Below are 27,827 nucleotides of genomic sequence, written 5' to 3'. Positions count from 1 at the left end.
ATATGTGTGGTTTTGTTTTCACCCTCTTCTATTAGCTGTGCCACTGTCATGTACATTCTTAGATATTGTAAAGGAGCTCTTTATCTTTAATTTAGCTAAATTTGACTGGTTTTAAGAGTGGTTTGGGATATGGGAAGACACTAAGTCATGCTGCTGGCTCTCACAACACACCCCCATTTTTTCATATATCCAACAAGCTACAAGGTTGGCCCTCACTTAGACAGAGGGACCAGCATGGAACATGATACTGCAAGAGGGTTTTATAAAGAAGTGTGTATAAAGTGTGTGTTTGGGTGGCTGCTGTTAGCACACAGTGGAAAGTGCCTGAAGGCCTGGGAGAGTAATTTAGCATTTATGCAAACACCCTAACTGGCTCACTTTACCCTCTACTGGAGCAAGAACAGAGATGCCCAAAGAACAGAAGTGTTTCCATATCACTAAGCAATCACCAGTGGCTAGTTAAAATTTATTTCATGGGTTAAAAGTTAAAATTTATTTCATGGTTTGTGAGTCTGGAAATCCCTCAAGACAGGGTGTTTAGTAGAGAGACTGAATCTGAATAAACTACCAAAGAACATACTCAGCCTAACAACATGCCTTTAATGAATACAGATATTTTCATTCCCTAGAAATGATTAAACTGGGATCAGAAATGGGAAATATTGTCTTTGTGAGAGACAACAGCCTTTGTGTTGTCTCAACTCTCTTTGTTTTGCATTTCACAATGAGGAAGTCACACTATCAGGAAACCTACTGCTGTGTAAGAAAACAAAGTGCCTGGTTTCTTTCTTCTCAAGTCAGAAAAGTCACATGATTTAGAAGTTAAAGTCTCAGCAAAAAAGACCCAAACATTTTCTCCCTTGGCTGTTTTTGAAAGTCCTGCTTTAATTTGCTCAGAAATATGCTGATATTGTGTTGCTCAAGATAATACAGTTCATTTGATTTAGCTTTCAAATCCACAAGGCAGAAGGAAAAAATATTTTAAAAAATTCATGATGTGTCAAAAAGTTTCATTAAACAATAGGAAATGCATAGAATTTAGTGAAAAAAAAAATAAAATAGCTAATTAAGATATCTAGATCTCAGAGACTATGGTACAATTATTTAGTTATGTATTATTAGGGGAATTTTCCCAGAATAAGTAAGTTTAATAAGAATGGTAAGAATATTTCACAAAAAGGTTCCAAAGGAACTCAGTTTGTGAATTAATCAGACTGATTGGGCATGTGTTTTACAACTTCTTCCTTTTGTCTCTAGTCTGTTTATCTTTGAGCAGGTTTCATGTCATCTTGACATAGCTGAGGCCAATGATGAAATCTTTACTGACCTGCACAGGGCTTGGATTTTATCCTTCAGGGATCACAGCCTGCTATCTGCCCTTCTCTCCAAGGAATAAGTAGTGGCAAGTCTCCTGAAAAGGATCAACATTTTTTAAAAATTGTGCAAATATGTGTGCTGGCAGGTGGCTAGCAAATGTGTTTAAGGTAAACCAATGTTGAAATAATCTGTTAAAATGAAATATGGTCTGAAATCTGGATTAGCTCTTCTGTACCAGGCAGCTGCTTCTTCCATGCAGAACCTGCTGACTGTGAATCCATCTGCATTTCCAAGAGGGTTGGACTTCGGTGTTTGAGATGATAAAATAGTTAGAACTATCTGAAATGTGCATAATTCCTATTATTCTTACTGTATCTTTTCCCTAAATATTGCTCATAAGAGAAACAGAAAAACTTGTGCAAAATAGCAAGCAGCACTTTCTTTTTTAGCATGCAACAGGAACTGTTATAAACAGCTGCTAATAAAAGCACATGGAGCATTGTGTGGTGACTGAGGCAAGTTCTCCCACATCCTGCCCAGAGATGGAGGCCTTCTCTAGTCTGAAGATACGGGAAACAGCCAAGCCAGTTCCCCCAGATCCTTTCACAGCAATGCAACTGAACAATTTATTCAGAGAGCTATGGGAGTCCATCTGCACTTGTATCAAAAGCATGTTTTTATTTGCATCTAAATTTTCTAATGTTCTCTTTCCTTGGAGGATGGACAGAAAGGCTCAAAGTGGCACCAGCTTTCTTTCTTTACTGCTCAACTAATCAAACTCTCTTCCCCTGTTTTAATTTTTGATTTCCTCCTTTGCTAGGAAGATTCCTTGCATTCCTGTATGGATGCCTCTCTCATGCCTCAGAGGTTCTCTGTTTGTAATAAATAAGAGGAGAAGGAGAAAAACTCCTTGTTCCACATTAAAATGTAGTGAGTTAATGATTTTTGATTGTGCTAATAAATATTTCCAAGTATTTCAATCCAAGTTGTATGTCCTGTCAAATCTCTGGAGCAACATACAGAAAATGCAATTAATATTCAGTATTGACCTGTATTTTTTCACAATTTTGGACATTTGGGATTCTCTTATAATTTTCCACTGGTTGTTTTTTTCCTAATCCTTAGACCTTGTGTTGATATTTATGAGTTCACAATTACTTCTGATGTTTTATTCAAGCCATTTAAAGTTTATCAGCACTAAGCTGTACATGGAAAAAAAAAATCTGTCAGAATAGTACAAATAATAAATACTGCATGAGCAATGCTCAGAATTCAGGGCAAATGCAAAATTAAAAGTTTCATGTGATAAAGCTACATGAATTTTCATATGCTGGCAAAAAAAGAGCCATAATTTTTCTTCATTATCTTTGAAAACATATTTTAGATCATTAGAACCCTATTCCTGTAGGCTAATACATTTTATCTGCCATTTGTAATTATGGAGTTGAATGAATTTGGGATTTAGACATAACTAATTATCTGCCTGAATCCAAAAATCATCTATGTTGTGTACAAATGATTTGGGGTATAAAAAGTTATAGAAATAAATGTTGGGAAAGAATCCAGCCAGGCCTCAGTTTTGGATAGAGTAGAAGTATTGTATCTGGATACAGCAGAAGTCCCTTTGGCTCTGATCCTGCAGTGTACTTAAATCGGGGGGAAATATCTCAGGCCTTAAAAAGAAACCTATGAAATCTATTTTTCCCCTAATAACTAAGAGGGGTTTGCACGATGAGGACGTGTTTTTATTATGTATCACAGTCACAGTTTTGTCTTTGGCACAGTCTTCTGCACTGCCTAGAGGTGATTCTTCCATGGCACCTTGATTTTTGACCTTTCAGCATGCATACATACCAGGCTTCCACATTTTTTTTTCCCACGACCAGAGGAGTGAGAAGCTTTGCAACAGCGCCCTCAGCTTTTTCACGGAATCACAGAATGGTTTCAGTCGGAAGGGACTTTAAAGACCATCTAGTTTTCAGGTGTTACCCTTACATGTAATGAATTAAAGTACTTTGTTAATGTACTTTTTTGTACATGTGTTTGCCAGAGCATGTTTTCTCATTTCCTCCTCCAATCTCGCTGCTCATTTGCTAAGTCTTCAGCAAGGTGTGCTTAGCAACTTCATTGCTAACTTGCACCTGCTGTAAACACTGTTCTGCTGGCAAGCTGAAATGGCCAGTGAGAGCCACAAATATTGTGGTTGGTGTGGAAGCCACAGGGCTGCAGGGACACGTGTATAGATCCCAGTCCTGGGGAGGTGCAGCCAGGATTGTGGAACTGCTCTGGTCCTTATGAGCTCTGGGGTGTCATGGGCTGCCCCTCTCACACACTCCAGTGCAGGCCCTGTGTCATCGCTGCTCTCAGTTTCTCCAGCTCCTAGAAATAAAAAAAAAAAAAAAAAAAAAAAATTCTGATTAATTGAACTTGTTCATTATTTGCCTATGCAAAGCACACAGCTTATTTAACACAGCTCTATTTTCACAAAATCAATTAGGTTGGAAAAGACCTGAGATTATCGAGTTCAACCTGTGACCGCACACAAACCTGTCAACCAGATCAGGGCACTGAGTGCCACACCCAGTTTTTTTCTTAGATATTTCTAGGGACGGTTACTCCAGCAACCTCCCTGGGCAGTCCATTCCAAAGTCTAAACACCCTTTCCGTGAAGAAATTGCTCTGCCTAATGTCCAACCTAAATCTCCCCTGGCGCAGCTGGGAGACTGTAAGTCATAGTCATAGTAAGACTGTGTCCTCTCGTCCTGTCGCTGGTTGCCTGGGAAAAGAGGCTGACCCCCACCTGGCTACTCCCTCCTTTCAGGAATTGTACAGGGTGATAATGTCACTCTTCAAGATTTTAAACCTCTCCCCGTTAGGAAATTCCGAGGTTCTCAGTTACCCTCCCTAGCAGTGCCACCAAGTGACGGGCCGGGGCAGGAGGCCGTGTTCCCCACGGCTGTGCGACGGCTCGGGGCGCGCCTCAGGCTCCGGGCACAGCGCCCAGCTCAGCGCCGCCAGCCCGCCTTCCTCACGGCACAGTGGAAAAACGGAGCATTAAAAACAAAAAATAACGATGTTTATTAAGAGCGAGTCCCGGCAGGGCCCGCCCGCTCTGCCGGGCCCGCCCGACGACTAACGGCGTCCTGCCCCAACCTCCGCCCCGGGGAGCGGCCGCGCTGCCACGGGGACACGGGGCAGGCCGGGGCCGGGCGGTGCCACCCGGGGATCCCGGCGGAGCGAGAGCTTCCAGCTGCGGGCGGCCCTCAGCCCGTTCCGTGCGCGGCGAGCCGCGAGTGGCCGGTGCGGCAGGACCGTGTGGCTGCGGAAGGCGCGGCCCCGCGGTGACAGCCCCGTGGAGCACCATGCTGCCCACCCAGTAAGGCGCGTCCTGCGGCGCGGGTGGGGAATGGCGGCCGGGAGAGATGGTGCTCCCGGAGGGCCCGGGCCGGGGCCTGGGCAGGGAGGCCGTGCCCGACCCTCGCTCCGCGGCCGGGCCACGCTCCGCCATGAGGGGCTCGGGGCGCGGCCAGGGCGGGGCACCCCGAAGCTTGAACAGCGCCGCGGGCAGCGCGGGCTCGGGTACGGCGCCTGGGCCGGGCTGGGGCAGCGGCCGTGAGGGGCCCTGCGGGCTGCGGCTGTGCCGGGAGGCGTTTGCCGGCCCTGCCGTGACACACCGAGCCCAGGGGCTGCACCACCACAGAGGCGTTTCACATCGCCATCCACGTCATTCCTGTGCATACGGGACTCCGCTGCCTTCAGAGTTTTTTTGTTTTCTTTTCTTTTTCTGGTGTGTGTGTATTTGTGTTCCTGTTTACTCTTTTAAGTCCTCCATGAGTATCTGCAGACAGTGAAGGTTGTGTGTACATGATGCACATGTGTAGATATGCATGAAGGGGAGAGAGAGAGGTGTGTGTAAATGGCCTTGCTTTTCTGTTGCTGCCTGAGGACCTGTTACTTTTCCTTTTTTGAGGTGGAACCTCAGTCCCAAAGGAAGAAAGTTAAAGGACCAGCAATCCATATTCCTTGTTAGGACGCTGCTGTGAACTATCACAACATCACAACGGGGTTTGCACACACCCGCTGTGTGTTTTTGTTAGCACAGTTATGCTTGCCTAGAGGAGTAGTGCTGGCTAGTTAGCTTGTAGAACACTTTGTGAATTGTGGGTGGATTACATTCTCTGAAGGGTTTCACGGTTGTTTCTTCTTCCTTAATTGCTAAGAGGTTTATATCCAGCGCTTTAGGCTTTTTTGAGTTGCTGCAGCACTAAGCCATGGAGAAGAAAACCAGGCTTAGCTGAATGGGACGGCTTGTGAGACCTTGTGAAATCCTTTTTGGTATGTTCCTCCTTCCACTGCTATGCACACCAGCCATGTGCAGGAGAAGTGTATGCTTGGGTTGTGGATGATTTCCTAGAGGCACAATGGACCTCATCTGCATTAAGATGCTACAGGGTAGAAGCTGGTGTTGAGTCTAAGCTGGTTGTCTTGGGCATCTGAATCATCAGTGAAGAGAACAATTACTGCCAGGGAAGCATTCTTCTTTCTTGTTTTTAGATAACAAAATATGTCAGTTGGAATTTCAACTGTCTTGGAACTGTTGCACCAATAGTATCTAGTTTTGAAAATCAAGCTGAAAATAAGGACTGCTGCTTCTGAAGTCACCAGAATAATTCCAAAATTAAATCCCAAATTATTTTCATGGGATTATTTTTAATGACACTAAATTCTTCTGCTCTGCCTATAGGCTGTGCATCATGAGGAAGCTTCCTTCTGTTCTGGCTAGGATGCTCACTTCTGGGACCAGTGCCTCCCCAGGGCTTCCTGACATGTCTGAAGGTAAGGCAGATGGCTGTGCTCTGGAAGATTTAATGATGTTACTGAGGAGTTTATTTTTCCAGGTGGTGTCCCTGCATGTGTTAGTATGGTTTGGTTAATGAATGTGCCCTTGTCTGTTAGCTCATGGTAGAGGTGTTCAGGAAGCAGCAGACAATCACTGGGTGTTTGGAGGTGGATGGCACAAATATCCATAATCATTGAAACTTCAGATTTACAGGCTCCTCTGGTTCTTCAGCCTTGGCAGAGCTTGGTTCTTTTCTGGCAGCATAACTGCAGCTCAGCTTGGGTCTTGTAGAGAGCCTGATAGTGCAGATAGGTACAATGACACTGGAAAGAATGGCCAAAAAATGGGGAATTGAGTGGAAATAATGCCTTAGAGAACTTTTAATCTGTCAATGCTGTCAATTTCACAAACTTGTAGAAATCTTTTAATCGGATCAGCAGCATTGCCTCGTGAAATTGCTCTTGTCAATAGAGCTTTGTGTTGAAAGGTTGTTTCTGTGCTCTAATAGTGATAAACCATAATGCTCCCATTTCAGAAGCTTTTAAAAAGGTTTTCTTGCATTCCAATCCCTTGTGCTTTGAAAAGGGCAGGAGGAAAAAGGCTGGAGCCACTTACAAGTAATTCCTTCATGGAGTTCTGCTTCTTTCTGAGATCTTTTTTCCTTTGTTTTCTAAACAGAAGACACCAACAGTTACTGGTTATCCAATAAAAGAGAAAATGAGGGTTATTTGTTGTTAGAGAACTTATTTTCATTGTTGGTAATAAATGTCAATTTAGGAGGTTAAAGGAGTGATGCAAGGGTACATGATGTTGCATACTTGCAGCTTGTCCTGAGTCTTTATTTGAAGATTTGGAAATGATGCCATCTAGAAGGCCAGTAAAAACAGTGAAACAGTGGTTTTTATCTGGTACTCCAAGGGGTGTTAATATTTTGTGGACTACAATAACTAAACATTTGAGATTCAGTTACAAAATTGTTCAGATTCAAAGTTTTGCTGATATGTAAGCTAGTCTACTGTTATGTAAACTATACCTTCAATTTGGTATCCATGCTTTCACAAAACACCAAATACTTTTTCTTACTAGTTTTTCACATGCTTCCTTTTCATAATTCTGGGTTCCCATTGTGAATGCCCTCACTTCTTCCATGGCTCTCCCAAAGGCTACACAAAGCAAGACTTTGGAATTTTCCTCTGAAAAAAGTCTAATCCCATGTCCTGAAAAATGCTACAGATAGTCTTTCCAAAGTTAACACTGTTTGTCAGCAGTACATGGTAGCCCTGAGTTTGAAGAACTCTTTGGGGTTACACTGCAAGCAGATGCCACACAGAGTCAGTGGACAGGGAACTGCAAGGCTGGCTTGAAAGGAAAGGACAAACTGACTGTAAATCAGGCAAGGATAGATTGCCTGCAGTTACTAAAGTTAAGGAACATCTGCCTAAACAGAACAGAAGCAGGTAGAATAATCAGGTAACTCCTTAGTAGATGTAAATTGCATTGTTTATTTTCATTGTTAATCTAACCTGTGTTTTGTGCTCCACAGGACAGTCACCCATTCATGTGAATAATGGTGTGTTGTGGTAATTTGTACAAATTAAACTATTTGCTATAACACTAAACTTACTCAGCTACTGTCTTTCCTTACTTTAGCATTGATGAAAAATGAGGTGCTGTTATTCTTCCCTGTTGCCTTGCTTAAAGCCCCTTTGCCTTTGGTGAATGGTCCTGGTCTTAATTGTGGCAGTGTTGCACTAAATCTCTGTCAGCACACTCTGTCTGCAGGGCTGGATAAAACATTTCTAAGAGGCTTGTGGGATACAAAATCTCTCACGGCAGCAGCCCCTGCAGTACTTGGCTTCATTTTAGACATTGGAATCTACATCCAGATTGAACCTCAGTGCAGAGCAAGCTCTGTACCAAAGCTGGTGTCCTTCCTGAACCTGGATGCAGCTGGGGAGGCATCAGCACAAGGGGCATGGATCTCCCTGCTAGAGATGAATGCAGTGTCTTGTCCAGCTGCCCTCCTCATGTCCTTTTCCACAGCACAGTGCAAATAAACCCAGGCCCTGCTGCTGTGGCATTGGTGACCCAGTGATACCAGTTTAGGAGGTACTGTGCAATATGCTATGTGGGCATGATGGAGAGGTCCCATTTGCTGTGACTGTTTTACACACTTGAGACATTTGCCAGATAAAAAAAGAAATAGCTTATATATTTTTGTACTTAATTTTTTTGCTTAAATTTCTAATATCTGGAAGAGCAGGATAATCTTCCCAGGAGGGAAAAAAGGAAAAAGTTGAAACCCGTGCACTTATGAACCATAAAATGGACTAGATTTGGCTTGACAACATTTAGAAATGCTTTACATTTTATGCTAAGATAAAAATTTTAATGTGTTCTCAGCTTGGAAAATATTTATTTTTATACCTAAACCTGAAATCAGATGTATTAAATGGGACTAACAGCTTATATTAATTTTTGCAGGTTTGGACCCGAGATTTTTTTTCAGAGGTTTTTGCCTCTTTAGAGATGAAAAAGAAGATGAATTTAGTTTAAACAAAGAGAAAGTGCTGTTTATTCCCTTTCCATCCCAGCACACTGTTGAAAAATTGAGGTTTTGTGTTCTAGAAGCTGTAGCAGTGTTTCTGCTAACACTGTATTGATCAAATGCATGCTATGGCAGCTTCACAGGTGGAGTATGAGTAACAAGAAAGTGATACCTATTCTGTAAGCAAGCCTGCTGCTGCTTAAGGAAAAAGGAATCAGACCTTCCCTATTTCCAAAAGAAATCAACTCTCAAGATTTTCAATCAGGTTCTTTCCTTGAAATTTTCTTTTGTTCTTAGAATTAGTAGTAGAAGTCTTCTGATTTCAAAATATGTTTTTAGCCTAATTTTCTAAAGAAATGAGGTCTAAGCTATCTATTTTTTTGTCTTTGTCTGCCTATCTTCTTGTCTTCCTCATCTTCCAGAACCTTTTGTTGATGTCAGCCAAAATAGATGAGCCAGCAGTCTCAAAGAGAAACATATTTCCCACAAATTTTGTTAAAATTAGCTTCCAAATGAGAGATTTGTTAGGGTGCCAGAGCCGGTGCTGGGGTCAGGCATGGATGCTGGTGTTTGCTGGCTGTTGGTGAGTCACTGCATCCATGTGCTGGCTGCAGGCATTGCCTTGCCTGCCTCTGGCTCAGGCTGGTGCTTCTGTGGCAGGCAGGCAGAGCAGAAACAGGCTGGGAGTGCAGGGCCTGGGGCTGAGGCTGCTGCAGGGAAGGGAGCTCGGGGGTACAGCAGTAGTGGTGGTGTGGGGGGACTTGGGCAGAAGCTGAAGTGACTGAGCAGGAGGGGAGCAGAGCTGAGTGGATCTGGCTGAGAGAGTGGAATGTGATTTAAATCCTAGGAATTCAGCTGGGCTCCTCCAGGGTTTGTAGGCCAGCTGGCTGATCACTGTGAATACTCTGATCAGGCATTTAGTTTGAAAAAATGCCAAGCCTGATAAAGAATCAGCTTGTGACTCACCAGCAGCCTCTTTCAATTTCACCATGAAATTCTGGATATTTTTTGGTTGCTCTTCCTTGGTGTGTCCCTAACATTTGAACCTCCTGGTATAAAAGATCTTTGTATATAAGCAAGGGATCTCTTCTATACAATTCTCATCTTCTCTTCTGAGCTTGGGAATTGTTGCTGCTTGTTTCCAGATGTTTTCAAATAGCCAACATTCACCAGCCATGGAGTAGTTTGGTAAATTTGATGGGACCTTAGCACACTTAATCTCATCAGAGAAAGAGTAGAGAAGATGTTTATGTACATTATTCTTGACATTTAGGAAAAACTTGTGCAGAACTACTGTTAATTCTGAGAGTGCAAACAGGGCCAGAATAAGTTGTACAGGCCTGTCTTCAGTGTTTTAACGCTGTGTTCTTTCAGACTGCTAAAAATTTGGGCTATGAAACCTTGCTGGCAAGAACCAGTCTGCTGATATTGTCTGCCTTCGTGGGTGGGATTTTTTAATTGGTATTCTCCTCATTCCATTTCCCAGCTGCACTGTTCCCTTTTATGTTCTTTTATGACTTTCTGATTTGTGTTATCTCCACAGTTTGTGTTTAGGCTTAATATTTTCACATCAAAATTCCCCAATCTAATCTTGATCCACGCTGTCTTTCAGCTGTTAATGAGCACTGGAGGTGACTGATTGCACTAACAAACACTCTTTGTTGCCTGTATGCAATAAGCTATGGCATCATGTTACTCAGCCCACTCCTGTGATATGCCTACTACCAGCAGCAGTGAATTTGGCCAAACTTTCATTTCTGGGCTGCTATTTGCATGAATTTGCTTAATTTTCCTCTTCTGGGATGAGGATTGTGCCTTTAACACCAGGCAACCTTATGTTTATCACTTGCAGCACTAAGCTTGATTTGCTTTGATTTCTTTTTTTTCCAGTGCGGAGCAAATTGAGGGATATAGTGGGAGCATCTACCAACTGGAGGTACAGTGTGCATTCCATGTATTTTACTTCATCTGTGGCACCAAGGTGGAGCTCAGGGTTGTGGTAGTGGAAGTTAGCCATAGTTAGCTTGTTGTCAGGGGAAGTAAAATGTAATTGAAACAAAGCTTCTGAATTGATACTTTGTGGATCACAAATTTCTAAGATTTCTCTGGTAGAAACAAAATATCTGATCTTGGTGCTTACAAGATTGTCCTACTAGCTTTGAGTCCAGTGGGAGTTAGGAGCTGTGGAGTCTGGCTGTCGATGCTGTGTTGCTGGCACCTCCTGAGTTATCTCTAGGTGGATTGCCTGCCTGGTGAATTTCTCCTGCACTGGATTCAGAGGTAGCTGAGCTTGTTCACTGTGTACCAGTACCAGGCTGCATTCTGAATGGCACCTGTGTCTCTTTGGAAAATTGTCAGCTTGGGATCTGGGTCTCTTTAATCAGGAGCATCTTGAGCATTTCCTTTGTCTGCTCTAATTTAATTTTTGATTAATTTACATATACTTTAAATAATTGCTGGTTTGGCTATATTCAAGTTACTTTCCTCCTCCTCCATTACATTGAAAAAGCCAGAATTGACAGAAACCCTCTGCTGTTACAGTCTGGAAAGGTCAGTTTAGCAGTCTGGAGGAATTACACATTGCAGTTTGGTTGGTCCCATGTGTTATGTTAATTTTGGCTGTGTTTGCTGAGCTCTTTTTTCCCACTTTGTGCAGTGACAGGGAAATGAAGAAAGGTGTGCCTGGGTGAAGTGTCTGATGTGTCCAGGCCTTCTGACTCAGTTTATCTAAACACAGCTTCAGTCATTCTAATAAAAATGCCTGAATCTGGGAACCTGATTTTTGCTTAGTAAGAGTAGTATCTAAGCATGAGGGGGCTTGAACTTTTCATCAAGTCAGCTAGAAAGGACCCTAGAAATTGTTTATGAAAAAGCCTTTCCCACATCCCTGAATGGCTGAGGAGGAATGATGCCATATGGAAATGCCATTTGAAAATCAAGATTTTAGAGGGTTCTGGTCAAGTCTGATCTTCCCTCTGTTTTTTTCCCCCACTGCTCCCATCCTGGAGGGAGAGCAGACTGAGGCCAGGATCACCACAGCAGTGTTTTTCTTAGACAGGTACTTCTCTCATACTGTACAAAATACAGCAGAAATGGTTTGCAGATTAATGAATCCTTTAGCTGCCATGAAGAAGTAAAGCCAGGGAGAGCACAGATGGGAGTGCTTGAGAGTGACAGGTTAAATACAGAGAGGTTTGGTGGACATGGATTGTGTAGCCTGAGAGAGCCCACTTTAAAAATAGAGTGACAAAGAGTTGATACATGTGGGGACTGAACAGCTGAGAATTTAACTGAGTTAGGCCACAGAATGACTAAAGGGGCAAATCTGAGGAACAGCTTGATAGGGATTCTGAAAAGGGAGCTGGGGAAGGACTGATGTACACGTATCTGGAATGCTGGGAGAGAGCATGTTGAAGGAACATATTTAACCATTGATTTTGCTAAAAGGAGACTTTGGTTTGTGATTTTTCTTGTAAACGCCAGTGGCATTATCTAGTTATTATGAAAAAGAAGCATCTTACTTATGTGTTTATTCTGTTTTTGTACTTGTAGTTAAAACTATTAGTCTGTCCATTGTTAAATGTAGTCTAGATGGAATTGTGGCTATTTCAGAAATATATAAACATTCCTCAGAATGTTTAGGGGAGGTGCTAGTTAATATTTAGATGAATTATTGTTACTGTATGAGTAGTACTGCAGTGTGTAACAGTATTTGTTGAAAAATGTTACTGCTTTGAGCCTAATACTTCTGCATATTGAAGAACACATTCTCAGGTGGAAATCAAGAATTCTGCTGCTGACCTCAGAGGACCCAGGATGGAGCTGGTGAAAACAGAATATAGTTAAATTTTAATTGTTAGGTTTCTTTATGTTTGTAGACAAATTTCTGATTTACTTTCTGATTAATTTTTTTAAGCCTTTCACTGAAAGAACTTGGAAAAAGCTTTCTGAAAAAGCATTAAGATGCATCATCTTGGACCTTGCATCTTTCTTTAGTCACCCACTAATATTCCATTTCTGTTTAGTGGCATAACTTTAAACATTAACCCTCTGCAGGAGGCTGTTATCTTTCTGTTTCCTGTAAACTGCATGGTAATCATGTTTCCCAGATGAAGTAAACCACATCTCATGTTTAAAACAAACAAACAAATGAAACTAACTGAAGTTTTCTGCTTGACTTTTACTCTCTTTGATCATGGATTATTTGCATTTCCCTGAAGCTTATTAATCAGAAAAGAGGTAATATGAATATGTTGAAGCTTGACTTTCTGAAGTAATACTCAGTCAAGTAACCCTTCACATTAAGTGGCTAATACCCAGAATTCATCCAAAGTCAAAACATAAGACAAAATTTCTTTTTGGTGAAAAGGTTTTCCGTTGTTTTCTTTATTTCTTCTTCTTCTTTTTTTTTTTTTTTCAAATTAGTTTTATTGAACACAATGTCACTGAAATCTCAGCAATGCAGCAAGCACAACTTGAAGGAATGGCACGCATCCAGAAATTTACTATTAAGTTTGGTTGCTTAGTGTTTTATGCATTCTCTTGCTCTATGAAATGGATCCATATTTTTGCTTACTGCTTGGCTTTATGCAACCAGAACTGTTGCATGTTTAACCCTTAGGTTTTTAATAGATGGGTATTGATTCTAGGGATGTTGTGAAATACTTGCTTTATTCAATCAGGTTGCACTTTTAAGGGAAGGGAGCTTTGGAACAGGTAAGAGAGCATGTTGGGCAAGACTGTTACATCTTGTGGATACCTGTGCAAGGAATCAGTGTGGTGGAAAGAAGTGACAGTAAGCTGGCCCCTTCTCCACTGGGAGAGTTGCAGCCCCTCTGACTTGGTGGTGCTGGAAAAGCAACTCTGAAGGAATTGTTCACCTTTTCCGTGTTGTTTTTTTCTGTAACTTTCTGTAATTTTAAATGTTTGTGTAGCAAGAGAGAAAGAAAAGTAGGTTAGTTTTCTTTGTCTTGTAGCTTGCTCTTAGAACTGATGCTGCAAAGGATCACTTTTTAGAACTGAATTCACCTATGAATGATGGCAAGTCTTAGCAGATTAGTTCACTTGTCATTAGTGCTAGCCAGCACTGTGCATCTACCTTACTTCTTGGGAGAGATTGTAAATTGATGGTCAGTCCTTTAAAATTGGCAGTGTGGAAGATGTGTGGTACTGTAGCTCTGGAACACATGAATATTCACAAAACCTCATAGGTTAAATTATGTGTGATCTGTTCTTTTCAAGGAGAATGATTTTGGTAGCATTCAGAATTAGATGCATTTTGTTCATCTCATTAGTGTGAAGTGTGCACTTGCCACTTGTACACAAACTATTTAAAAGATTTCTGTGGTAGTCTTGCTTAACATCTCTCATTTTGTGCATTTCACTTTCTTTTCAAGGCACGCTCACTGTGTCTTGCTATATCTACTATTGGGGTTTAACTTTGATCATCATTGATGTGACATCTTTTAGTTAAGGTTTCAGTTCTCTTGTTGTAATTCAGAGTAAAGGTTTTTTTCTTACCAGGGATCATGTGCAAGCCATGCAAGAAAGAAAAGCTCTCCATACTTTACTGGCAAAACGGCAGGAAGATCTCCCTCCTAGGAGAATGAAGGATAGCTACCTGGAAGTTATTCTGCCTCTAGGAAGTCAGCCTGAAATAAGAGAAAAATACCTGAATGTATACAACAGTGTAAGGTAACAAAGCAACCATGTTACACCTACAGGAAACTGTTAACTTATGTTTGCCATGTGTGTAATTATTTAATTGTCCACCTTCTATATTGCAGGTTTGGAAGGATACTTGAAGATCTTGACAGTTTAGGAGGTATGTACCTATGCCCTGGAAAAGGCTGCACAAAGTGAGTTTGATTACTGCTGAGCACGTTGGTGTGACACAGTAGGGCCTTGGAGGGAAACTCATAATTCTGCCATCTCAGAAGGAAGGAAAAAAAGAAGACACTGGTACTGAAAGAGAAGGAAGGATGATAAAAAATAGATGGATGCAAAAATTGTTTGGCTTCCTGCCTCTGTCAGATTTTTAAAGGACCAGCTACAAAAATAATTTACTGAAAAGTGGTCCTAAATGATGAATTTGCATTTTCAGTGTGAACTCAGAGAAAATCTGCAGAGTGCATATTGAAAATGAAAACTTATGATTTTTTTTTAATTCTAAAAAAATTTCTACCAAAATTGCCACAAACACCAACAATTAATGAGATGCAAATATCTTTATATTCCTTTTTAGAAGAAGAGAGTATAATCTGGAAAGCATGTAATGTATCCATTGAGAACAAATTAAAAAACAATTGGTGTATGTTCTGGGGTTCTGCAAATTGTTGTTAAGGGCAAAACCAACTCAGTTATTTAATGAGTTAGGAGAAAAAAAAAGAATGCTTTTTATTTATTTGTGGTCTTGAAAAGTTCACCATCTTTTTCTTTTGTGTAGTAAGTGTGGGGTTGTTAATAGAACTGGGAGATACTTTTTCTTAAAACATCACCATGTGACTTCCTCCTTCATCCTAGTTCCATAGCTGTTTGGGAACTTTTTGATGGAGGTTTTTGACAAATAATTAAGTACTTATTAAGGGGAAGTTTTGAATAGAACATCTTTTTTTCTGTTCCTTCTGAGAGTCCAGATGGACAAAATTGAGGAAGGCAGAGAAAGAAATGAATGAATAAATGCATGTATATTGAAGACAGACAAAATAGATGCATGACTGATATTTCTTTCTGGGAGGAGGTGGAAGATACTGTTTTAATATCTGCCCTGAGTTAGAAAAGGAGACTTCAAACTGTTGGTTACCTTGCATTGTTAGATGAGATGAGCCTGTTTTTCATTCTGTGCCTTGTTTAAATTCCCCAGAAATCTGTGAAGATCTAATTTTTTCCCTGGGACAGCACAGAATGTCTTTACTTTGTTTACAGTAATACTGGGCTTCAGTCAGTTCCACTGGGGATGTATTGTTTTGGGTTCATCAAGATTCTGTCCCAATTAAACAGTATTCAGGGTGGTCATATTGATACAATAAGTTGATAGGCTTAACAGGTTTTAGAATTGTGACTTCAGTAAACACAGGGAAAAAAATCTTAGATTACTGGGAAGGATGGAGACCTTCCAGATCACAGATCACAGAATATTCTGGTTGGAAGGGCCCCACAAGGATCATTAAGTCCAACCCTGAAGTGTATGGTCCATATGGGGATTCCTTCTCTCTTATCTCACTAAGTACACAACAGATACTTTTGATAATGAAGATCTGTATTGAGTGAAAATGACATAAACACTAGGAAAAAACCATATTTGCAGCCTTGAATTACTCCAAGGAGTCTGTTTACTTGGATGTGCTCTTATGAGCAAAGCTAATTAGTTTAAATAGTGGTTTGGCTAGTAGTAATTGCAGTGTGATAAATACCTCTGACTATGGTTTTGTGCCTGTAAGGCACAGTTTATTTAATCTCCACCTCTTTGAAGGAATCAGTATTTAAAAAGTCCTCAGATAGCATGTATCCTTGGACAGCCTTCATGAAATCAAAATAGAAGCTAAGAGAGTCTGAGACAGGGAGCTGCAGAGGTAGAGCAAAGAGATTGTGTGGGATTGGAAGTCAAGTGATGAGCTGGTTTAAAATGCTTAGTTAAATTTATCTTTGTAGTAAGTAAATATGCATAAAACTGAGATAGCTGCTGCTGTTTTCTTTATAGCAATCCCATCTGTTACATATATGAAGATGTGGAAGTTCTGCTCTCCTATAGTAGGATACTTTAGTTTGTGTTTTCCAGGTACCTCTTATGCTTTGCAAAGATGACTTTGGTCTGCTCCACTTAAGTTTTTGCTAAAGAGCTGGCTCCATTTTTGATCTCTTCACAGTTCTTATCTGCTACACTCACACCAAGCAGGAAATGCAGCAAAGGTCTCCTTTGTCCATAGTTACAGCTCTGGTGGATAAAATCAGTAAGTGGCAATTTAGTAAATACAATAGTTTCATCTGCTTGTCTTACTCTTTCATCAGCTACTGCCTTCTCATGGTTGTTATTGAGAATATCTTTTTCACTCCTGTTTAGTTCACTTCATCTTGTTTTAGCTTTGAAGTTTTCTGGCTTTTGTTGACAAGAGGTGGGAAGAGGATTCTGTAGATGCTTTTCAGCATTTCATGTCATTTCCCTTCAAAATGCAACTTACATGGTTCCTGAGGTTTTGTCTTTAGTTTTATTTTGGTGTGCAGATTCTTAGCTTCATTATTGAACAGTGTTTGTTCTGGTGAGCTGGACCTTGCTTGTGTTGCCTGTTCTGCTGAACACTCCCTTGGGTCTGCTGTCCACCTCTGCCTACTCCTGTTCTGGCTTCTAAAGTCTGCAGAGGCAGAAACTGCAGACAAGTAGTGTGGACCCTTGCAACAACTGTCTTTTCTGGGCTGTCTTTGTGTGTGCTGCCACTTTCAGATCACATAAAGGTCCTAGGAAACCTGGCCTGTCTAGTATTAATTGTGAGTGATCTGTCTCCAGTAACCCCTAATGTTTGTCTTGTAGATTTGTGCCAGAAGATTATACGTCCAGACTGTGACATCAAATTCACAGGCAATGTTTCTTGGGTTGGGAAGACCTCCATGGAAGTGAGGATGCACATGCTGCAGGTTGGTTCCTGTCACTTCTCTCCATCTTACAATGGGCATGAGGTGCTCCAGGGGGAATTTACAGGAGTATAAAGTGACAGGACAAGGGGGGATGGCTTCAGGCTGAGAGAATGGGTTTAGATGAGAGAGTGGGAAGAAATTATTTACTGTGAGGACAGTGAGGTACTGGAACATGTTGCCAAGAGAAGTAGAGATGCCCCACACTGTAAGTGTTCAAGGCTGGGTTGAATGGGACTTTGAGCCACCTGATCTTGGAAGGTGTCCCTGCCCATGGCAGGGGGATTGGAACAGGATGTCTTTAAGGTTCCTTCAAACCCAAATAATTCTGTGATTCTATGATAATTCTGGTAAACAGGTACATTTTTAAAATTCAGTTGTTGTCCTTAAGTCTCTGATGTAGAAGCTAATGTTACACCTTTTTGTTCTGAGCTCCTTACAGTGCTGGCATTAGTGGCAATTAGTGGTATATATAAAAAAAAGCTATGGCATTTCTCAGAGTAAAGGTTAAGTGGGTACTTTTACAATGGCTGAGTTGATTTCCTCCCCTCCCTGCTCAAAGTTTTTAATAAGCATTCCCTGGTAAATGTTTACATTGCAGAATTCCTGAAATTAAAGTTTTAATTTTTCCTTTTCTTTGAGCAATTGTGAGAGGTGTTGGAAGGAATGACAGAATGTGAAAGCAAGCAGAATTAACAGTATGATTGAATAGTTTATGTCAACTAAATAGCTTGCTAAGCACATTTCCAATTGTATACAGTTCAGTAATGTATTTTCCCTGTCTTTTTTAGCAACATGATGGGGATTACAGCCCTGTGTTAGATGCAACCTTTGTCATGGTGGCCCGGGACCCAGAGAACAAACGGTAACTTGTAGGATGGGAAAACTTTCCTGACTTGTGCTGAAAATGGCAAACATGGCTGCTTGCTCTGTATGTGTAGAAGCCTTATAATGTAGGTGGTAAATAAACCACACAGTTGATGCTTTCTGCTGGCAGGTGTTAACTTTCCTGTGACAAACTTCAGACTTTAGCAGTCATGATACCTGGAATTGCTGGTAGTCTTGGGATCTGACCCTTTTTTTTAAACCAGATTTTTCTGTGTTTAAGTGACTGGTCTGAATGAACACAGAGGTGAATGCTAGAAACCCACCTGCATTCTAGTAGTTGTTTGAATTAATGATTGAGTTTCAGTGGTTAAATAGTCTTTGAGTGATTAATACCATTAATTCCCCAATAGATACTTGATAGGTGACATCAGAACAATTCAGTTTAAAACTTGCTTGTGTAACTAAAATGAAACTGGTAAGTATTCCAACAAAACATTAAAAAACCTCAGACATTTATTTTGGTTTTTTTTCTGGTTTTACTTTATAATTCCTTAGCTATTAGAATAAAAGGCTTCTCAGTTGCCCTTTAGGTTTATGACTCCAGTATCAGAAAAATTGGCTGTAATTCTTACCTCTTTCTTATATAGTATGCCCAAGTAATAAACATTTCTCTTTTTCTAATTAGCTTAAATAATTGCTTGTATTTAACAAAGATGTCTTTAATGAAGGGGTTTTACTTGATATAATTATGTGGTCCTGATAACATTAGAAGTAGTTTCTAGGGGTTTTTCCTTCAGATTTGAAGAAAAAATATATATAGTGAATATACTATACATTAAGAAAACAAATGATATTGTGGTTCCCATTTTAAAGGCTAATTTTTCAAAATAATGACATCAAACCTGATGTAATTACGCAGTAGCAGATTGACTGAGGACAAGCCTACATGGACTTGTGCAGATAGATGCAAAGTTCCTTGGCAGTTGTACAAGCTAGCTGGCCACAGGCCAGCTGTGTTGTGGAAGCATTCTGTCCATATAAGGAGGGTGTTTATGTGAGGTCAAAACCCTTCAGAGAGGTACAGGATATGTCAGTTTGGCTGTAGCCCCACAGAAACAGTGTTGTGTGGCTTTGGGAAACTTTATCTCAGCAGCTTGGGGCTTGGCCAGGAGAGCTGATGTAGATGTGTGCTGAGCTGATGGGAAATGAGCTCTGTGATGGAGAAGGAGCTGGTGGATGTCCAAAATCCAGAGGTTTAGCAAACCAGGAAAGATCAGTTTGTTTTAAGAAAAAAGCACCTCTCTGCCTCTTGTTGCCAGCCTAAGTAAAGGCTGGGGGTAGAGGTGAATTGTTCAGCAGGTCTCTGTGTGTGTGTGTGCATTTGTATACATGTTGAAAGTTAAAATATAACAATTAGAAACTGTGGGGAAGAACAGTTCTTGAAAATAAGTGTTTGTCTCTACTTGTGCAAAAAATTAAATGTTATATAATTAGGTTAAAATGAACTTATTTTTGCAGTAGAATAAACATAGAAATGTTGTGCTCAAGGTATGCCATAACCTTTGATAAGTGATCCACGTGGTAAACAGCTTTTGGCTATTGATAAGGCTGTCAAGGGAGCATGTAGATTATAAAAACATTTGCTGGCTACAGCACTGGTCTTCTTCTATTCCAGGAGGATATACCAGTCATTGGTTTAGACTATGCTAAATCATCAGGTTTCATTTGCTGAGTTTCTGAACAGCTTTATACTTGAACAATTTTCATTATAATTTATAATGAATTTATAATGAGTACAATATTAGCTTCTTAAGAAGCATAGATGTGTCACTTTCTCTTTCCTGATTGCACTAGGTAGTGGTTGGATCATTTAATTGCCTCTTCAGAGTTAAAGCTAATGGCATATTGTGTTGGCAGCCATATTTATTTTTGTCATATAACCTGAAGTATGTAATTACATCTTGTACTGTGTACGTAAGCAGAAATGGAAGACTGTTACAATGTATTTATGGGACAAATTCTTGTAAAATTTGTAACTTAAAAAAAACTTCCTGTCCATAGGCCAGCATTTGTTAATCCACTCATTCCTGAGAGCCCTGAGGAGGAAGAAATCTTCAAGCAAGGGGAATGTATGTCATATTTCCTGGTAGTATGCACATCTGCCTCAGTTTCAACTTAATAGCTGGGAGGAAGCAAAGTTCAGGAGTTCTGCTACTTAGAAATATTCCCAATTTGTTTAAAATCAGATTTTGGTTCTGTCTCATTTTGTCAGTAGAGTAAGAGAGTTGAAAAGCCTGCTACCACATGCTTGGAAACTCTTTGGCTAAACTGACAGACACTCCTGATGTGCTCTGCACACCCTCTTGTACTTCTCCCTTGGCAAGATGCTCCCCCTGCTTTGGATCTGAGTGCAGCACAGGGGCTCCTAATACTCTGGCCAGCTGATTATCCCATGGTGGGACTGCAGGACATCACAGCTCCTCACCTGTCTGAGTCCTCATGTTCCTTTTGGAAAGAAACTCAGGGAAAAAAAAAGGGAGAGCAGGGGAAGGAGCATGTAGCTCCATCCTCATTTGTTTCAAGGTGGGGTTTTAAGTGGAGAATTAGAAAAACACTGAAGACTGAATAAACTGGACAGAAAATCTTTTAAGCTGAAATTTCAATCACTGCAGCCTATGGTAATGAATTCTGTCATAAACTTTCATTTTGTACCATTGGCAAAACCTGAAGCTGATTGTTCTGTAGGGTTTCTTGAGAAATATGTTCTGTACTTTGAGGGCAGTACTCAAGTTACCTGTTGGAACAGTGTGTGGGTGTCATAAAATATGTGTAGAAGTTCTTCATCACATTGGTGGGTACTAGTGAACTTCTGCTTTATTTTTATTTCACTGCAGTCAAAATTCTCTTTGGAGCCAAATTTCTCTTTGGATCTATGGCACCATGAAGTTACAGCTTTTAACTTATGGGGGAAAAGGAAAAATAAATGGAAAGATGGTTGATTTCAGGTTAAAATCTTCAGAGCCATTATTTGTTTTTCTCTTTGACCTTTAATACTATGGTTTTTGTTTTTAAATATTCAGTGAACAAGTTGAAGAGGATTGAATTCAGCACTGCTTCCTTACTGAAAATGGCTCCCACTGCAGAAGAAAGAAACATTGTGCATGAAATATTCCTTAACACACTGGACACAAGGCAAGAAGGGGAGGGTGAAAGAGAACTGACATCTTGTGAAAGACAAAATTGCCTTTTGAGTGGGCATTCATAACAGAGTAGAGTGGGATAAATGCACATTTAAATTCTGTGGCAGTTTATTTGAAATGCAGGTACAAACTTTAATATGACATCTACAGCTCTAAGACCAGTCTTCTGTTGTTCTAAACAAGCTGTTAGGAATAATTTTGAGGAAAAATGTTAATAATGTTTAAGCAGATAAGAGAATTGAATGGTTTTGCACTCATGATTTGCACAATCAATTCTCTGCCATGATATCTAATTAAAAAAACTGTGAGGGCAGGAACTGGTCACCTTTTAACCAAATAACCTTGTAATGTGTTTTAACAGTGCCTGACAACATTATTTGAGGGAGCTGTTAGCATGCTTTTCTTATACTTGAGATTGGTATGAAGTCATCTGATGCCAACAGTGAGAGAACAATGTTTATTACATTAGTGCAGTGTTGTATTTACAATAATTTATCATTTCTTTAACTTACTAGCCTATAGAATGGTTATTTTAGAGCTGTTTACCAAAGGCAGACCTGCTTTCTCTTAAAATTAGTGGTTGTACTTCTGTCTGGGTTTAAAAACTTCAATTACTGTCTGTGTGTTTGATGTTGAATTATTCCATTAGCTCACTGTGTGCTTTTATTTCCTATTATGACTTAAAAAACAGAGCAAGGCTTTTCTGACAAAGAGTGCACTTTGTGGTTGTGATTCATCTTTTCTTTCATGTACCTTTCTCAAGCCTCTTCATTCACATAAACTTGCACAGTAGCAGAAGTTTTTGAAAGATCAGGAGCATAAGTTTGTTACAGTAACAAATCAAAGGACAGCTTTCAATAAGGCTTCAAGGTCAGCTGGAGCAGTGTTTAATGATACCATTCCTGTTTTGGGTTTATTTAGGTGTTCTATATTTTTGTGGTTTTTTTTTAGTATGTGTCTGCATTTGCTGTTTCTGCTTTTTTGGCATGCTGAATTCTGCTAATTCTGTGGGCTGTAAAGTTTATTGTCTCTTCCAAAGGACAGTGAGTTTCCAGAGTCGTAAACTACCACCCAGTTCAGTGTGGATGGAAGATGCAAAGCTAAAAGGCCTGGAGATTTGCCATCCTGAGGTATTTTGGAAAGTATTAATGCATTACAGAAAGTTACTTAAGAAGTAACTTTGAGAGAGAATTTTTACAGGGACACAGTGAAAGAACAAGGAGCAATGGCTTTAAACTGAAAGAGAGAGGTTCAGAATAGGTACTAGGAAGAAATTTTTACTGTGATTGTGGTAAGGCTCTGGAACAGGTTGCCCAGAGAATTTGTGGATGCCCCATCTCTGGAAATGTTCAGAGCCAGACTGGGTGAGGCTCTGAGCAACCTGGTCTAGTGCAAGGTGTCCCTGCTTATGGCAAGGAGGTTGGAACTAGATGTCTTTAAGGTCCCTTCCAACCCAAACCATTCTACGACTATGAATTTTTGCCTAAAATTAATAAAACCATTATTTTGTTTGGTTTCTGTGGTCCTTGGAATTTAGAGCCTAGTTTCTTGGTCCAGTTTTTTGTTGTTTGTTTGGATTACCACTGCAAAATGGACGATTTTTAAATGACATTGTTTTCTTACCAGACTGTTCATTCTGTGTAAAGAAATTCCTTTGCAAAGTGTTTGCAAAAAGTTTGGGCTTTGGTTGCTGGTACAATTTTGAATTGTTATCCTATGCTGCCACATTAGTCAGATGAGCTCCTAATAAGTAAAGTTTCCTTGGGCATTTTGAATTTTGCATACATATTTCAGCAGTGCTTTTTATATATTCAGGTGTTGGGACTTCTGTTAAATAGTGTGAACTGAAGTGCAGACCTCAACACAAGGCTTTGAAAAGCATTTGGTATTTGTTGCTTTGTGCAGGAACGGAACATCTTCAATAGGATCTTTGGGGGTTTTCTCATGAGAAAAGCATATGAACTGGGATGGGCAACTGCTTGCAGCTATGGGTGAGTTGTGGACCTGCAATATTTATATAATCCAGAGCATTTTGCTCATACACAGAGGTTGGGAACCCAAGCTAACCAACCTAATGACAGTCTGAGCTGGAAAAACTTAGGTGTCTGGTGGAATCGTGCACTATTAGTGTGCAGTGCTGCTTTACTTGGAGCATCTATCATATTTACAAAGAGATTGGCATCTTTCTTCTTGGAGCTTGGGTTTTAAGCATTACTTATCAAGATAAAAAATACATCAATTTTCTGTTTTCTTTTATCTTACCAAGCTATTGAGATAGACTTTATAACCATATAACATATTTATTCTATTAAATAAATATTACATCTTTGCATTCAGTAGACAAGAGGAGTGGGTTCTAAACTTCTTCTGTTAACTGCTTGAGCTTAGGAAGTGTGACTGAAGTCATCACCCAGCAAAGGTCTATATAAGTTTAATGGGGTATGCAAAGCCTGATATCAATTTAAGTGGTTTGTGTCAGGGCTTGAAAAACTTAAGCCTGAGCAATGATGGCTTGAAGATTGTCCAGCAAGTGTAAGTCATAAGATACAATAATGGTGCAATAATGTATCTTTAGAAAGTGTGGACTTCATTGGTGTGAGAGATTTCCTCCAGTGATGACATAACTCCTTACACTTCCTGTAACCTCTCCTAAGAAGAGATTTATTCTCCAGTAACCTTCATTAAAATGCTGACAAGTAGATACTTTAAATTTTTGCAAACATCCCTTTTATTCTAGAGAAGAAATTTCTCTTTTGTTTCCTCAGGGGTTCCAGACCCTTTATTGTATCTGTTGATGATATCATGTTTCAGAAGCCAGTAGAAGTTGGATCCTTATTACTGCTTTCTGGACAGGTAGGAGTTTATTTCCTTTTGAAAAGGAGCAGACCTTGTCTTTGCTGTCACCAGTGTTACTCACTGATAATACACAATGTGTTATGAGAGTGTGTGACTTTTCTTGTTAAATGATGTAATGAAATCTGTTACAGTTTTCAGCACTGGTGATAAATTACAATCTCTAACTCTTGTTTTAACTGTGTAGGTCTGTTACACAGAAAAAAACTACATCCAAATTCGAGTACACAGTGAAGTTTACAATGCAAATACCAAGGAGCACCATACTACCAATACTTTCCATTTTACATTTATATCAGAAAATGAGGTCCCACAAGTTGTACCTAAGACATATGGAGGCAAGTATCCCATTAATATGTTGTCATCATAATGTTGTAGAAAAATGACTTTGTTTCTCTTGGAACACTGGTTATTTTAATAGATGAACTAGTGGCATTTAAATAATTCAACAGGATTTCATGGCAAACCACATAGGTTTTATGCTTTGATGACAGTGTGGATTACTTCTTCCTTTTGCCAGTCTGTTTAGTTGTAGTTGCCCAGTATTGATACTAATGTACTAATGTGCTTCTCTCTGTTCTCCCCTTTATTTCAGAGTCCATGTTGTATTTAGATGGGAAGCGCCACTTCACTGCAGTCATGAAAGAAATCTGACAGGCACTGGGTGCTGCAGCAGCAGCCTGCTGCCTTGGCAAGAGCTGACACTAGAGGTGCCTAATGGACAGGTGCTTGTAATACTCAAAGAAAAACCCAGCAACCACCCAAAACCAAACCAACCAAACCCCAACTCCACACCAAAACCTGCTTTTTCAGTAGTCTTCATGTATTTGCATATATTTGGACTTTTTATTCTTTACTACTAGAATTTGTTGAAATATTTTACATGCAAATGCTAGGAAAAGAGGCTGAAAAGATGCAGTCTTAGGCTTTGGATAGACTCTCTTTGTTTACTTTGAGAGATCTCATTGCAATCTTGGCTGTCTTGTCACCATCTGCTGCCTTTCCCTTAGTAGCTCTCCTTTGTGTTTCCCTGATTAAGGATAGGAGTTCTGTCAGAAAAAGGTGTGCAATAAGTAGATACATACAGGTGAAGCAATTTGACCTCCATTCTTGTGTAAATTAGGTTAAGGGTCATAATTCCTTTTTGAGCAAGGACACATGCATCCAAGCAGCAACAGAGGGGCAGAAATCAGTAGTGTGTGCACAATGGAAGGCAGGTGTTTCCCATCACTGGGGATTTTACAAGTTATTGCAGCTTCTGTTTGGATGGTTTTCATGTTCCCTTGGGAGGAAACTGATTTTTGCAATGAAATGAGGTGGCTAGATGGTATTTTTGGCACTCTGTTTGTGTTCTTGCCAGCCTCTTCTAATTTTTTGTTTGTTTGTTTGTTCTAATATATAACTGTGAGTTCCTTAGTGAATTATTTCTCATGGCTTGGAGACTAGAGGTCTGACTGGTGGGACTGGGAAATGGCATTGTAGAACAGAACATTTTTGTTTGTTAAGGACCGGGAACAAAAAAGATAAAATGCTGCCCAAATGGTAATGGTGATGTTTGGTGCTGCAGTTAGGGCTCCTGAGAGCCTGTGTTGAGCAGCTCCCAGGTCAGCTGCTGAATGATGAGATCTTTATCCCACTGGAGGGTGGGATAGAGGACAGTCTCCTCCTCAGCTGGATTATTTATCTGTTCCCTTGGACTGAAGTGCAGTATGAATATTGCACAGCTCTAAAAGTTGTTCAGTTTACCTGTGAAGGACAGAGAACTTCCCCAATACAGAGGGGACACCATGGTGGTCATAACTATGGCAAATACATACCAGGAACAGAGTACTTGGTACTGAAGTGTTTCTGATGTAATGGAGAAAGTTTTAATAACATTTAATATTTTCTGGCAAATAAAGCCCATGTTCTTGAAATAAGGAAGCTGAGTGGATGGGAGATGTCAGCTTTTAGCAATGAGTATGTCACAAGCATGAAACTGGTTTTCTGTACTTTCTCATCAAGATTGATATCCTAACTGATCAGGACACCCAAAGAGGAGTTGGGCTCAGGGGTTAAACAGAAATGTGATGTCTTACAGTACACAAGAATGGATTCTGGCTTCCCTGTGAGGTTTAAAATCTTTTGAAGAGGATGCAGCAAAGAGTAATTATGTCAGTCAGCCCAGATGCATGAACCACATTGATAAAATTAACTATCACGTTGAGCTTTTCTTTCTGAGTAAGAAAGCCTGAGACAGTCACAATTAGGAGCATTTCCTTTGGTGCTAGGATGGCATGAAGTTCATGACCCCTAGCAGCTCTTTGCTATTCCTGTGAGGAATTGTAATTGAACATTGTAATAATCAGCATGTTACACATCAGCCTTTCCTTCTTAAGATTCAGCTGCTGCATTGGGTGAGTTAGATGGTTTTCCAGAGTAGGTATAGGGGTGTGGCCTGATCCAAAACAGATTCCTGCATTGCTCTGATGGTAAACTCTTGCTTCCTTCCATAGAGTTTCTCTCTTCAGCCACACTTCAGTGCTGACTCAGCTCTATGACATTAAAATCTTTCATGGTTATGATGCTGTCAGATAAATTGTATTTGCTGGGTTTTTCCTTTTTAAAACTGACTCTATTAGACTGACCGCATAAATGAAGAACTGAAATTGTATCTCACGTTCTTCCCCCTTGTTGCAGGGATCAATGTCTACTGTTAAAAAATAGATCCTTTCATTTCCTGCCTTCCTATTTATTTCAGAACTATGTTCTACTTCTGAGTACCTGCAGGTTTTTATCACTGACCCAGTGATCCTACCTGGATCACTTTTTTATAACACACATAAGTTAAGGGGATACCAAATTCATCCTCCACTGACTTTTCAGCTGCATTTAAAGATAAATTTATCATAATTTCTAAATTCAGCCTTTGGGAAGGGGTTGGAGAGAAGGAGAGGTAATAGAGTGTGGAAGAAGGTGTGACATCAGAACCTCTGGATGCAGTGAAGAAAATGAATGCCACAAATGAAGATGTGTAGAAGAGTTGATGTGTTCTCAAAGTTCATGATAACTTAATCACATACCACAATGACAGTAGTTTCAGAATGTATATGAAGCCATGCAGAAAATGTGTGTGTGTGTGTATATGCACATATGTAAAAGAGAAATGCTTTCTGTTTATTGCTATATATATGTACTCATGTATTTTTTACCTTGAGATGGTGACTCCAAGCTGTCACCCTCTCTGGTATCTTTGTTCAAGGGTATGCTTGCTGCTTTGTGCCTTTGTGTGTATGGGAGAAAAATGTTCTCTGATCTCACATTTGGAATTAAAATATTTCAACATAGTAATTCATGTTGGGTTTATGTTGCAACTTTTATCCAGCCTGTAGGTGACTAACCATTACCACAGAATCCTAAAGGAATTGCTAGAAAATATTTTTATTTATAGTAAGCTTAACTATATAATTAATTGACTATGGCTCTGTAGCAGGAAGCAAATGTCTGTGCCCATTGTTTCTTGGAATACAGTGAGGAGGAGCAGGATTGCCTCCCCTTACCCTTTCACTTAGTAGTGATATAAAAGGAGATTTCTGTGGGATTGGCTGAATTCAGGGCCCGAAGGAATGCCTTGTTT

The 27,827-nt window shown here is 40.1% G+C and overlaps 1 protein-coding gene across 5 annotated transcripts; it reads left to right on the top strand.

The window, feature by feature from the left end:
• Nucleotides 1-4,252: 4,252 nt before the first annotated feature.
• ACOT9 (acyl-CoA thioesterase 9) lies at nt 4,253-27,541 on the top strand. 5 transcript variants are annotated; one of them, XM_058045383.1, is made up of 16 exons: nt 4,253-4,693; nt 6,062-6,153; nt 7,701-7,727; nt 10,596-10,641; nt 14,229-14,399; nt 14,492-14,529; nt 16,571-16,654; nt 17,230-17,333; nt 18,122-18,195; nt 20,220-20,287; nt 21,239-21,350; nt 22,398-22,488; nt 23,264-23,349; nt 24,124-24,211; nt 24,399-24,549; nt 24,807-27,541. In XM_058045383.1, the coding sequence occupies exons 1-16, from the start codon at nt 4,680-4,682 to the stop codon at nt 24,863-24,865; spliced, it is 1,305 nt and encodes a 434-aa protein (XP_057901366.1). In that variant the 5' UTR covers nt 4,253-4,679; the 3' UTR covers nt 24,866-27,541. The 5 variants fall into 5 exon arrangements, with proteins under 5 accessions (XP_057901366.1, XP_057901369.1, XP_057901367.1 ...); XM_058045384.1 differs by lacking the exon at nt 4,253-4,693 and adding an exon at nt 4,980-5,104; XM_058045385.1 differs by lacking the exon at nt 4,253-4,693 and adding an exon at nt 5,633-5,652.
• The last annotated feature ends 286 nt before the right edge of the window (nt 27,542-27,827 follow it).

This window comes from Melospiza georgiana, chromosome 2 (assembly GCF_028018845.1).
Source record: "Melospiza georgiana isolate bMelGeo1 chromosome 2, bMelGeo1.pri, whole genome shotgun sequence".
NCBI classification, from domain to species: domain Eukaryota; kingdom Metazoa; phylum Chordata; class Aves; order Passeriformes; family Passerellidae; genus Melospiza; species Melospiza georgiana.
Note: the sequence above shows the minus strand (reverse complement) of the source record. Positions and strands in the feature narration are given on the sequence as shown.

What these genes read in the sequence shown, in the direction of transcription:
- ACOT9 (XM_058045383.1), top strand. An exon ending in CTTAACACACTGGACACAAG is followed by an intron (nt 21,351 to 22,397) that starts GCAAGAAGGGGA and finishes TCTCTTCCAAAG; the next exon opens with GACAGTGAGTTTCCAGAGTC. An exon ending in GCAACTGCTTGCAGCTATGG is followed by an intron (nt 23,350 to 24,123) that starts GTGAGTTGTGGA and finishes TTGTTTCCTCAG; the next exon opens with GGGTTCCAGACCCTTTATTG.